This window comes from Nuphar pumila, chromosome 16, assembly GCF_984573655.1.
Source record: "Nuphar pumila chromosome 16, dmNupPumi1.hap1.1, whole genome shotgun sequence".
NCBI classification, from domain to species: Eukaryota; Viridiplantae; Streptophyta; class Magnoliopsida; order Nymphaeales; family Nymphaeaceae; genus Nuphar; species Nuphar pumila.
Window position 1 is genome coordinate 81,571,801 of NC_143264.1, and position 14,576 is coordinate 81,586,376.

At 37.1% G+C, this 14,576-nt stretch overlaps 1 protein-coding gene across 1 annotated transcript in view; it reads right to left on the bottom strand.

The window, feature by feature from the left end:
* Positions 1 to 727: 727 nt before the first annotated feature.
* LOC149813828 (vesicle-associated protein 1-3-like) overlaps positions 728 to 14,576 on the bottom strand; it is a 35,986-nt gene continuing 22,137 nt past the window's right edge. Inside the window, exon 8 of the mRNA XM_089991598.1 lies at positions 728 to 1,040. Coding sequence (XP_089847724.1) covers positions 933 to 1,040 — 108 coding nt within the window. The 3' untranslated portion in view covers positions 728 to 932. The remainder of the gene's footprint in view (positions 1,041 to 14,576) is intronic.

Consider the following 14,576-nt stretch of genomic DNA (forward strand, 5'->3'; position numbering starts at 1 on the left):
TGGTTAGGGCATCACTCGGCGTCTCTCTCTACGTCTCCGACCACCGTCCCCGACTTCTGTCGATGCCAAACTGACATCTGGCGACTCTCTCTCTCTCTCTCTCTCTCTCTCTCTCTCTCTGATTGGGGCCTTCTCCTCTCTCTCCTCACTATCTCTATTCCTCTCTCTCTCTTCTTCTCTCTGGTTGGGGTAAGAACAGAGTAGCGGAAGAATTTTTAGGGTTTTTCTGTTTTTTATTGTGAATGTTAGGGGTTTTTTGTTTTAGACCGAATAGTCTTTTGTGACTTTGTGTTTTTTATATTGATTTTCATTTTATTTTTATTTTGTATTGTTTTGATTCCTCACTGTGATTTGTGTTTTTTATATTGATTTTTTATTGATATTGATTTTCATTTTATCTTGATTATGCATTGTTTTGATTCCTCACTGTGACTAGTGTCTTTTATATTGATTTTCTTTTGATATTATTTTCATTTTTTTATTATGTATTGTTTTTATTCCTCACAAGGGCTAAATGTTAACTTTTTCCATTTTTACAATCAAACGCAGGATAAATTCTCCCACATATTTTTTCCAATAGCATCAAACACGATAAATTCTCCTTGGGATAGATGAGGAAACGCAGGATACATATTTTATCATGGAAGTAAAAATCACAAAGGGAGAATTTATCTCCAGCAATCAACAGCACCCTAAATAGATGAGGAAACGGGATAGGTACAGAAAATAGATGGAAGTTTTTTTCTTTTATTTTATAGTGGGTGATTTCAGTCATTAACCAGTTCAACTCAATGACAGACCATACAAAGAAGGGAGCAAATACACTCGTGAAACAGCAAAACAGATGGACAAAACAGGCCTATATAACAGCCTCTATTTCACCTGTTTCAAAATCCAGTCCACTGTAAACATACCACAACTGCAACCGCATTCTATGTCTTGACAAGGTAGCCCACCAGTATACCCAAGATACCAATCAATACCACGAACAATAATGAGAAGCCTTGATGACCTCCATTGTGTTCCTTGCGTAACAATTCCTATTCCATCAATAGGTAAAGCAAATTATTGAAATTCACAGTTGGAAGCAAAATAAAGATGTGAGAACCATGAACTTTGTACACATGTTTTTGGTGCCATCAGTTACTGTTTGAACCAACACAAAAACCTTGACAAATTAGAGAAACATCAAACTTGCATCAAGATGCTAGAAGAAATTTGGTTAACACCACGAAAGTATGAAATATGCTTCAGACTAATGAAGTCTTAAACACCACTTGAAACAATGTGTTTTGCATAAATAACTGGGAAACATAATCTACATATTGTTGTGACATAAAATTGTCATCAAACAAGATATTATACAAGCACAGCTGTCATTTAAACGAAATCAGATTTATTTCATGCAGAACACATCATTCAATTAGGCACCTATCAAACTGTTCATAACCAGACTAGAGACAACATCTGAAGTAATTGGATTTCATGAAGAGGACATTGGTTTAGAGGATCATCAAATCTCCTTTTTGATGTTTGATATTCACTTATCCTTGGTATTTGGTTTGAAAAATAAGAAGTGAACTTCAACTTCAAGGAATCTCATAGATTGGTTAGTTCAGTGAACTGGCCTACAGATTTAAAGCCCAACCTCCAGAAAGCAACTTCCCTAGTTCAGTTTCATGATCAAGCAGCCATGTTCTGGGTTCCTCTCCAATAAGAATACAAATAATTGTTGTGGTTCAATAAGATTTCTAAACTACTGATCATTACTTTCTACTTTGACTTTTTACTCTTGCCACCATCTTGGAAGGTACGTGGTAAATTCATGTTCGTTGAACACTCCTAAAGTTAATACAAAGGGTTCAAACTCAAATGATAGCATGCACAGTATCTGAATTTCTAGAAACATAAATAACAATATCTAAGTGTATAAACAAGATATTTCAAATTAAAATTTCAAGTCTTCAACATCATGAATCGAGGATTTAATAGAAGACCTCCTTTAAAAAAACAAAAAAGATGTCATAGACAACATCTACAGTGTCGGACCAAGTCCAAACAAACCATGTAGATCACATCTATGGTATTGAGTTGAAACAACTTGTACCTATGAGTTTCGACTCATTGATACCGTATGGAAGTGTGCACCAAAGACTTCCCACACATATATCTATATTACTTATAAAGGAGCAATTAGGGGCATTAGGGAGCCAAAAGTTAGTTGCATTGCAACATTTTAACAATGACAAAGAAGAGTGCTTTGAGTTTAACGGAATTTACTAAATTAAACTTTCTTTGTTTTTAATGGAGTACCCACATCACGCAACATCTTATAAAATGACAGGGTGATTGTTGTGGTTTTTATTGTCATTTACTAAATTGGTTGTGGCTAACTCCGCCTGTGTATAATTGTTTAGTTATACACTGCCAGTCCCAAGCCTGAATAAAGGAGGAGGGTTGTGGTAGGTGAAATGAAATGGGGATCTTCGAAACACGAGCTTAGATTAACAAGGGCAAGTGTCAAGAATGACACTAAAGCATAACCCTTAAAAAGGGTATAACTGGAAAGAAAATAAAAATAAAAATGTATTCTTTATTGATATGAAAAACCAATTGCTTAAGAAGCATTGGAATAAAATACAAGAGGGGCTGCACCCCTTTATATACACAGCTGAAAGAGGACTCAATAGAGCTGTTGGACACAGTCCAACAGCTCTATTTAGAGTTGTTGGACTGTGTCAGTCCAACAGCTCTATTGCTAGTCAAGTCTGGACAGGACTTGACTAGCAACAGTCATTCTAGTTCAAACTGAACTAGATGACATAAAGACAAAAAATAAAAATAAAGGAAAAAATTACAGAAAAGAAAGAAATGAAAAATGTATTTATATATATATATAATAATAATAATATAATATTATTATATATACATATATGTACAGTTTTACATTTTAACATTCTCCCTCAAACTTACGGTACAATGAGCGAAAGTTTGTCTAAGAGAAAGTGAAATCGGGGAGCAGCGAGAGGCTTTGTAAAGAAGTCTGTTAACTGATATTCTGAAGTGACATATGGCAGATCAATTATCCCGTGTAGATATTCCTCTCTGACGTAGTGACAATCCATTTCGATGTGTTTGGTGCGTTCGTGGAATGTTCTGTTACTAACAATGTAGATCACACTTTTGTTGTCACAACACATTTGTGAAGCCTTTGTTGCTTCAGCTCCCATGTCAGCAAGCAGTCTTCGGAGCCAAACTACTTCCATGGTCGTGGTTGCCATGGCTCTGTATTCAGCTTCGGTGGATGAGAGAGATACCTTCTGCTGCTTTTTACACCTCCACGAGATCAATGATTCCCCTAAAAAGACACAAAAGCCAGTGGTTGAGTGTCTGTTATTGGGATCACCTCCCCAATCAGCATCAGTATATGCAATTAAATCAAGAGAAGCGGAGGAAGATAAGAAAAGTCCTCGTGAAAGAGAGGACTTGATGTATCTGATAATATGCATGACTGCTCCCATATGAACAGAAGTAGGAGCATGTTGAAATTGACTTGCTGTATGAACAGCATGTGCTATATCTGGTCGGGTAATGGATAGATAGGAAAGTGCCCCGACAAGCTGTATGTAAGGAGTAGGGTCTGCAAGAAGTTCTCCATCATCAATCTTCATTTTAACATTAACAACTTCTGGAGTGTCAACTTTCTTATCATCAGTAATACCAGACCTAAAAACAATATCAAAAGCAAATTTAGTCTGAGATAATAAATATCCTCTAGGAGAATAAGTAACTTCAATGCCTAAAAAATATCTCAACAAGCCCAAATCAGTCATTTCAAAATGAGATTTAAAAAGTGTTTTGATTGTTTCAACTCCCTGTTTATCGCTTCCGGTGATGATCATATCATCCACATAAAGAAGAAGCACAATGATCTCTGCATCAGAATTCTTAATAAACAAAGCAGTGTCAGTTAAACAGAATTGAAAACCAATATCAATCATAACACGACTAAACCTATCATACCAAGCTTTTGGTGTTTGTTTAAGTCTATAAAGAGCTTTTTCTAAGCGAAGGACTTTACCCTTAAGAATACTTAGACCAGGAGGGGGTTCCATATATACTTCTTCAACTAGCTTTCCATTTAAAAAAGCATTTTTGACATCCATTTGAAAAATAGACCATTTTTTGATAGAAGCTAAGGCAATTAAGGTTCGGACAGTAGTCATACGAGCCACCGGAGCAAAGGTTTCTTCATAATCAATTCCATATTCTTGGGCATAACCTTTGGCTACTAAACGAGCTTTATATCTTTCAAGAGTACCATCACTCTTGGTTTTAATTTTATAAACCCATCGACATCCTATAGTTTTCTTCCCTGGAAGAAGATCTTGAATATTCTATGTAGAAGCCTTTTCAAGTGCATCTAATTCAGCTTTCATGGCTTCTATCCATTTGATATCATTTTTTGCTTGAAAATATGTGGATGGTTCTTCATATGAGTGAATTAATGCAATAACTGCCCTATATGTGGGTGAGAAAGACTCGTATGATACAAACTTTCCTGGAGGCCTCGAGATTCGGGAGGATTGTCTAGTTGGAATGTTAGAATATTTCTCAAGTGCACATGGAGGATTAGACTCTTGTCACCTGGAATATTGAATACTAGTATCTCTATGAACTTCTTCATTTTCAACATTAAGATCAATAATTCTTTGATCATCATCAAAGTTACAGTCAAGGTCATATTCATCAGATGTTGATGTTAGATCTAGCAAAAAGGAGTACTCAGTGACGTCTTTTAATTTTCTAAAATCAAAGAAGCTCTCCTTTTCAAAAAAGGAAACATTTCTAGACACATATAGTTTATTATTTTTGAAGTCAAAACATTTATAACCTTTCTGGTTTTCAGCATATCCTAAAAAGGCACAGGGAATCGCACGAGGGGAACGTTTATCATTTTTGTCAGTAAATATGAAACATTTGCACCCAAATATTCTTAGTCTAGAGTAGTCTGGATAAATGTTCATAAGTTTTTCAATGGGAGTGATATTTTGTAACGAAGAAGATGGCATCTTATTAATGAGATAGGTGGCAGTTAAGGCAGCTTCTGCCCAAAAGTCTTTCGGGACTTGATTTGCTATTAATAAAGTCCTAGTGGTTTCTATAATATGGCGATGTTTTCGTTCTGCCAGTCCATTTTGTTGAGGTGTATAAGGACAAGATCTTTGATGTGTGATGCCATGCAATTTAAGATAATTTTGAAAATCTGTGGATAAAAACTCTCTCCCTGAATCTGTGTGAAAAATAATAATATCATTTTGAAACTTGTTTTTAACCATATTATGAAAAGTTTGAAAGTATGAAAATACTTCAGACTTATGTTTGAGAAAGTACATCCACGTATGTCGGGAGAAATCATCGACAAAAATAACATAGTAAACAAATCCTCCTTTAGAAATTATTGGTGCAGGACCCCAAACATCCGAGTGTATTAATTCAAGTGGCCTTGAAGAGAAAAAGGTTCTGTTCTGAAATGGTAATCTTTTCATTTTGCCGAGAATACAATCTTTACAATCAAATGATTCAGAGTTACAAAATTTCCCTAGATTTGGAAAATGTTGGATTTTGGCTATATGTGGGTGACCAAGTCTCTTATGTCATAGTTCCAACTCTATTTTTTGAATATTATAACAAAAAGCTTTCTTCGGCATTTCCAAAAAATCCATGTAATAGAGTCCTTCTCTATGGCCTTCCCCAATCAGCTTGCCTGACTGACGATCATGTACCCAACAACCATGAGAAGAAAAAGAAATATTACACCCATAATCAGAAATTTGAGATACAGATAAAATATTTAAATTTAATTTGGGAACATGTCTAATTTCTGGAATAAAAAAAAATTTGTTTTATAAATTTTTTCAAAATTTCCTATTCCTTCTATTTCAAGAGAAGTCCCATCAGCAGTAAAGACCTTTGACACACTTGTTTTATTTTTAACACATTTGGATAGACTTTGATTATTTGGGGTCATATGAAAAGATGCACCAGAGTCAAGAAGCCAATGAATTTTACCTAGATCAGAAAAAGATGAGGCTGATGCGCCGGTTGAAGCTTCAGATGAGAAAGAGGCACCTTTGATGAGAGGCTGAAAAATCTCCATTAGTTGGGCCAGGGAAACTGGTGCATCCTGATCTTAAGGCTCCGATCCAGCAATTGCAGCTCTGTTTTCTCTCAGCTCCTTAAGTTTGGGACATTGTGGCATGTAGTGTCCCGGTTCATGACAGTGATGACAAATAACTTTCTTCTTATCATAGTCACCATTTTGTCAGTTAAAGTGAGGAGGCCTATATGATTGAACATGATTCCCTGGTCTAGACACGGCTAAAACGGAATCATCTTCAATTTTTAAAGAACCTTTCCGGAGACGATTTTCTTCCATTGTTAACTCTTCAATAGTTTCAACAATAGAAGAAATTTTTCCCCGATGAAATAGGGCCGATTTAGTGGTTTCAAATTCCGGCCTTAATCCAGTGATAAACTGGTAAAAATGTTCAGCATCGAGTTGTTTCTGACGAAGCTCGATGTCTTCGGCACAATGCCACTTTGGTTCTAAAAGGGAAAGTTCTTCCCAAAGTTCGGACAACCCATTGTAATATTCACGAATAGTTTTGTCTCCTTGTGTCATCATTCGAACTTTTTCTTGGAGGTTGCACACGTGTGCAATATCTTTAAGGGAATACATATTCTTAAGGTATTCCCATGCCTTATCAGCATGATCAAATTTGGCAAGACTTGAGCATTTTATAATGTCAACGCTATTGATAAGCCATGACATTATCTTCGCATGAGATATTCTCCATTCTTTCCATTTCTTCTCGTATGAGGCAATAGCCTTGATTTTCTCTTCTTCCGATAGAGGGACCTCTTTATCTCCCTCCATTTTAGTAAGAGATAGCTTAGGTTCCGAATCGGAACCATCCACAATCCCCCATAAGCCTTTTCCTCATATATGGTGCTTCATGATTGAAGCCCATGTTACATAGTTCGTATCACTTAGTTTCATAGGCATGATGGTGACTTTATCATTGTCATCCATCGATTACAAGGAGAGAAAGAATAGGGATAGAAGAGAAACAAGAAGGAAAATGAAAAAGAAAGAAGAAAAAAAAACAATACAACAAGATGTGAAATCTTCTCCAATGAAGTGATAAAACACTTCTCTTCAAGTGGCGAACACTTTTGCAAACGGGCACGGAAACCGAGGAAGCTTTTCCTCAAGATTTAGTACTTCCGCGGCTCTGATACCATGAAATGAAATGGGGATCTTCGAAACACGAGCTTAGATTAACAAGAGCAAGTGTCAAGAATGACACTAAAGCATAACCCTTAAAAAGGGTATAACCGGAAAGAAAATAAAAATAAAATGTATTCTTTATTGATATGAAAAACCAATTGCTTAAGAAGCATTGGAATAAAATACAAGAGGGGCTGCACCCCTTTATATACACAGCTGAAAGAGGACTCAATAGAGCTGTTGGACACAGTCCAACAGCTCTATTTAGAGCTGTTGGAATGTGTCAGTCCAACAGCTCTATTAAGAGTTGGACTGTGTCAGTCCAACAGCTCTATTGCTAGTCAAGTCTGGACAGGACTTGACTAGCAACAGTCATTCTAGTTCAAACTGAACTAGATGACATAAAGACAAAAAATAAAAATAAAGGAAAAAAATTACAGAAAAGAAAGAAATGAAAAATGTATTTATATATATATATATAATAATAATATAATATTATTATATATACATATATGTACAGTTTTACATTTTAACAGTAGGCCTGTGACAGCCAGCATAAAAACTTAGTCATACCCTATGAATATGAACCAATATGAGAATTTCGTTGGGGTGTTCCCTACTGAGCGACGCGCTGTACTCTATAGGCCCGCAGGCAGTGATAAATGGGCAAGGGTTGCTAGGTCGTCGCCTGGAAGCGACGCGTCACACCGACGCCCGAGTGTGGTGTCAAATAGGCAAGGGTTCCCTCACTTTGTTGGACGGGTGGGGGTAAAGAAGTTAGTCCAAGACCATAAAATTAGGTTAGCCACTTGGAACATAGGGTCTTTAACTGGTAAGTTGATAGAGTTAGTAGATGTTATGTGTAGGAGAAAGATTGATATTTTATGTCTACAAGAGACCAAATGGGTAGGTAAGAAAGCAAAAGTGATAGAACCTTTGAGATATAAGATTTGGTATACAGGAATAAATAGGAATAGGAATGGAGTAGGGATTGTTATGAGTCGTGAGTTTATAGATAGTGTAGTTGAGGTCCGTAGGAAGGGTGATAGGATTTTACTTATTAAATTAGTATTAGGTACGGATATTATTAATATTATTAGTGTATATGCACCTCAAGTAGGTTTAGATGATTCCATTAAGCGTCACTTTTGGGAAGATTTAAATGGAGTAGTACAAGGGATATCTTATGGAGAAAGGCTTTTCATCGGCGGTGACCTTAATGGGCATGTAGGCATTAGTAGGGATGGATTTGAGAGTATCCATGGAGGCTATGGTATAGGAGAAAGAAACGAAAGTGGAGAAAGGATTTTAGATTTTGGTTTGTCCTATGATATGATCTTAACAAACACTTGGTTTAGGAAGAGGGAGTCTCGCCTAGTAACATTTAAAAGTGGGGTTAATACGAGTTAGATAGATTTTTTTCTACTTAGAAAGAGAGATAGGGGTTGTTGCATCGATTGTAAGGTTATACCAGAAGAAAGTGTAGCTACACAACATAAAGTCTTAATTTTAGATCTTAGAATTAGACAATGCCGTAAAAGGGATAGACATAGAATAGATCCTAGAATTAAGTGGTGGGCGTTGAAAGGAGCTAAACAAGGAATGTTTGTAGAGCAGGTAGTTAAGAAAGTTGATTGGTGTCTCGAGGAGAATTCAGAATCAATGTGGAATAAGATAGCGGGTGTCATGAGAAAGGTGGCTAAGGAAGTATTGGGTGAGTCTAAAGGCGGTGGATCGCTAGGTAAGGATACATCATGGTGGAACGAAGATGTCAAATTAGATATTAAGGTTAAAAGAGAGTGTTATAGAAATCTAAGAGTCGTGATAATGAGAATTTGGAGAGAAATATGATAGCAAAGAATGAAGCTAAAAAAGTAGTTCGAAACGCGAGGAATAAGGTATATAAGAAGGTTTATGACAAGTTGGATACCAAAGAGGCGAGTAGAAGTGAGGTATTGTAACATACCCACTATGCTACGGTACTGTGTGGGATTATCAAAAGGATCTCCGTCTTGAGAGCTAAGCCTTTGATGAAGAACGCTAGGAGTGCTCAAGGGCTTGCAGTCTTTCATACCCGATTTATTGAGAACATCAATGGTATACTTATGTTGAGTGAGAGTCATTTTTTCAGAGGAACTGTCAACTTCAATTCCAAGAAAGTACCGTAGTTTGCCAAGGTCCTTCATTTTGAACCTCTGATTCAAGAGATGTTTGACTCCTTCAATGTGCTCATTGGATCTGCCAGTGATGATAATATCATCCACATATATCAACAACAGAGTAATTGTGTCTTGGTTCTTAAATATAAATAGGGAGTGGTCAAGAAGAGATTTCTTAAAACCATACTTTTGTATTTCAAGAGAAAAGCTGTCAAACCAAGATCGAGATGCCTGCTTCAATCCATATATCGCCCTTTTTAGTCTGCAGACATATTTTGTAGGATTACCTTCTGCGTAACCAGTGGGTTGTTCCATGTAAACTTCTTCTCTCAAATCTCCATGAAGAAAAACATTCTTCACATCAAGTTGGCTAATGGTCCATTGGTGTTCAATGGCTAAAGAAAGTATGACTCGGATTGTCCCCATCCTCACAACTGGACTAAAGGTTTCATCATAATCCTGTCCTTGCTCCTGTGTAAAACCTTTGGCTACAAGTCTCGCCTTGTATCGCTCTATAGTCCCATCCGGTTTATACTTTATTTTGTACACCCATTTCGAACCAACAACGTTTCTGTCAGGTGGTCTTGATACGACATCCCACGTACCACATTCATGTAGAGCTTCCATCTCCTCATTCATTGCTTTAATCCATCTTCTGGAATTTGATGCTTGAGAGAACGTTGTGGGTTCATCTTCTTTATTCAAGGCTGTTAGAAAGAGTTGAAAATCTAATGAGAAATTTTCATAACTGACCCACCTTTCAATTGGATGGCGAGAACGTGTGGATCTTCTAGTATCAACAATGTTGGATGTTGAGGAAGCGTCCATATCTGAATCAACTATGGTGGGTGACTCTCTTTCTCGTCGAGTGTAGACAAGACCTTTATACCTTCCTGGATTCAAAGTTGAGTCTGTATTTTCATGATCAATCATTCCATCAGTAGACACAAGTTTCTTATCCTTTTGAATGCAATTTGAGCAAGCATCACTAGCTCCTGAGAGAAGTTCATAATTCAACCAAGGATAATAAGCCTCAACTCTATGTTTTGATTCTGAAGAACTAGTACATTGACAATCAAAATTCAATTCATCGAAGATGACATTTCTTGATATTTTGATGCGCTTGCTCACCGGATCATAGCACCTGTACCCTTTATAGTCATCAGCATAACCCACAAACCTGCACTTTAAAGCCTTGTCCTGAAACTTATGTCTCCTTGAACTGTCAACATGAACATAGCATAAACATCCAAAGACATGCAAATCATAGTAGTTGGGGTGTATACCAAAAAGAGACAAGTAAGGAGACTTGTTTTCCAAAATAGTCATGGGCAATCGATTTATCACATGAACTACAGAATGAAAAGCCTCTGTCCATAAAGTGATCGGAAGATTACTGTCATGCATCATGCTCATCGCACTCTCAACAATATGGCGATGCTTCCTTTCAGCAATCTCATTCTGCTGAGGTGTGTGTGGGCAAGACACCTTTTTTCTTATCCCATTACTTTGAAGAAAGTTAGTAAAGTCAATGGAAGAAAATTCACCTCCTCCGTCACATTGGAAACTTAGGATGTTTTCAGAAAATTGGTTTTTTACAAAGGAATGGAAGTTACGGAACAACTTGAAAGTCTCGGATTTATGTTTCATGAAAAATATCCAGGAATATCGAGAATAACTGTCAACAAATAAAAGATAATATCTAGTTCCAGACATGGAAGCAACTAGAGCAGGCCCCCAAACATCAGAACAAATAGTCTCAAAAGGTCTTGAAGCTCTTTTATTGATAGAATGAAATGGTAAAACATGACTCTTACATAAGAGACAACTAGAACATTTATTGTCATTGACATTTATTCCTAGACTTGACTTGGGAATAAGATTATTCGAAACAAGCTTTTCAATGAAACTACTACTGCAGTGACCTAGACGACCATGCCAAAGATTTGGCTTATTGATTTCAGAGACACTAAAAACACAGGTAGGATTTTCAGAAGACAACGATGATTGGAGCTTCAAGTTTGGATCTGCAGAGCTAACATGTGCTGAAGGATCTTCTTGAAAAACATACATGTTGCCTTGTCGTTTTCCTCTAGCGAACGTCTCCTTCGTGTAGAGATCCTTAACAAGAACAGAAGAAGGAGTAAATTCAACTGAGGCTTTGACATCATCAACAAGTTTAGAAATTGAAACAATGTTTTTCTTGATATTGGGAGCATAAAGAACATTTGAAAGATTGATGGAAGATTCGGGCAAGGGTATGATGAAGTTTCCAATATGCGAGACAGAGTGGTGTGATCCATCTCCAGTAACTATACTACTTCTACCAATGTAAGGAACAAGTTTTAGGAGCTTACCTGCATCACCAGTAACATGAGTTGCTGCGCCAGAGTCCACATACCAAGTACCTTGCTCATTCTGTTTCAGATTCAATTCTGCTAAGGCTGACAACAACAACTCTTTTACTTCTCCATTGATCCTTGTACTGTCTGTGCCTCTTTTTGCTTCAATTTGTGTTGATTTTCCTTTATTTAAGGGATTGAACCAGCAGTTGGCTTTGATGTGCCCCCTTTTATTACACAGAAAGCAAGTAGGGATTGGCCTCTATCTTTGTGAGTTGGTATATGAGTTGGGTGTAGGCAATAATCCACGACCGCCATGGCTACTTCTCCCTTGTGCTCCTTTTCCCTTGATATCATAGCTTTCTCGTCCTCGTGCATAAGTAACCCCTGTAGCAAGAACTTCTTGTGCCCCAGTTTGCATAGATGATTCTTCAGAAAATCCCTTTAGATTCATCTCATATTGTAACAATTTTGCGCGCAGATCTTCAAAGTTGGGCAGCTCAGGTAAACATAATAGAGAAGTGACAATCATATGATAGTCGTGTCCCAATCCACTGAGGGTTTGCTGTACCAAATCTTTATCAGAAACTGTACTTCCAACAACTGCTAACTGATCTGTGATAACCTTCATTTTGTTAAAATATTCCATGATGGACATGGAATCATTTCTTAACATTTGAAATTCTCTTTTAAGAAACATAATCCTGGCCTGAGAAACCTGTGAGTATGTCTGAACTAGTCTGTTCCAAAGTTGCATGGCAGTGCAGTCATCTGGAATAGCTACAAGCACCTCTTGTGACAGTGTTGATGTAATATAAGCAACAAGCGCTTGGTCTCTTTTCATCCAAGCCACAAATTCAGGATTTCTAACATATACGGTAGTAGCTTCCCCTTTGCTGTCCCTTTCTTCTTGTGATAGGAACTCAGGAGGAACTGGAATAGATCCATCCAGGTGTCCAGAAAGATCCTGACTCCTAATGAAATGTATGATTTGCCTCTTCCAAGTCAAGAAATTACCATTATTTAATTTTTCAGACACGAGATGACTGAGGAAACTGGAAGAAAGAACTGATTGACTAGAAAGTGAATTCATGTTTCACAGAAATAAGAATGTATTCAGCACAATCTGCTTACACCTGCAGTTTTTTTTTTTTTGCAGGAACTAACTCAGATCGATGCTATCAGACTGCAGAAACTAATTCAGATTGCTGATATGAAACAGAAATTGAATGTCAATCAGATTTTTGATTTGTATATGAAATGGAATATTTGATATAAATGAAACAGAAAATGAATGTATCGGCTTGATCAAGGATGCAGCTGAATCAAAATAGGAACCTGCGTGATTAGATCACGCTGCTACCAACAGCAATAAACTAGGTATGCGAGTGACAGAATGAGAAATAGGACCCTGCGTGATTAGATCACGCTGATATGAAAAAAATAAAGAGATCAATAAACTGAAACAAGAGAAAAGGAAAGGAATAGGTAGAAGGCTGGATAGGTAGAAGACTGTGGATTGAGTTATTCAGGGGATAGAAAGAAGATTGTGGGGAAACCGAGGTTCAGCCACCACGGAAGTAAAAGAAAAATAGAAAGAGGCGAAAAGAGGACTGTGGGAAGGAGGAGTCAGATCTGAATCAGATCTGAATCAGATCTGATTATCTTCAGATCTGATATAGAAGAAATGAATGTGGGGAGACAAAAATGGGTCGTTCGTGAACCCAAAAAAATGAAAATAGGGAATGGATGGATATGTTCTTGACTTAGAAGAAGAAATCGAGAAGGACAGATCTATCGGACGTACCTTTGAGATCGATTCCAGTTTCAACTGAAGCGTGACTCTGATACCATGTTAGATTTTGAATCTCCAGGTCCTTCCACGCGTGAGATCTGAAAAACAGAGAGAGAGAGAGAGAGAAAGGGAGAGAGAAGATGGGAGAAGCCGATACCCCTTTAGCAATAGGGTCGGCTGTTGTGTATTCATTCATATTAACAAGTGATTACAAAATTTTAGGGTACTAAAATACCCCTCATTACAATAAACAATATTACATAATGCCATTAATGAAGAAGTGGATGTCACGGGTCCTGGATCTTCAGATCCATGACCCGGAACCGAGAAAACACTTCTTTTCAGCGAGAAGGATATTTATAGGCTTGCAAAGATGAGAGATAGGAAATCGAGGGATTTGGGTATGGTTAGATGTATCAAAGATGAAACACAAAGGTTTTAGTTAAAGATGAGGAGATTAAGGAGAGATTGAAAGATTATTTTGATAAGCTATTTAATGGAAGTCATGCTCAGGATCTTGGAGACTTCTTCATTCCTTTTCATGAGATGAATCGTGACTTCATGCGCAAGATTCAAAAGAAAGAAATTGCAGAGGCTTTGAAGAAAATGAAAACAAGGGCAGTTGGCCCAGATGGTATACCTATCGAGGCTTGAAAATGCTTGGGAGAGAAAGGTTTAGAATGGTTCACAAATCTTTTTAACAAGATTTGGCGGACAAATAAGATGCCTAATGAGTGAAGGAAGAGTACTTTGGTGCTTCTATATAAGAATAAGGGTGATATACAAGATTGCACAAACTATCATGGTATAAAACTCATGAGTCATACTATGAAACTTTGGGAGAGGGTGATTGAGTCTAGGTTGAGGAAGGTTGTCATGATATCGGAGAATCAATTTGGTTTTATGCCTGGAAGATCAACTATGGAAGTTATACATCTTCTTAGACAACTTATTGAGAGAAATAGAGAAAGGAACAAAGATTTGCA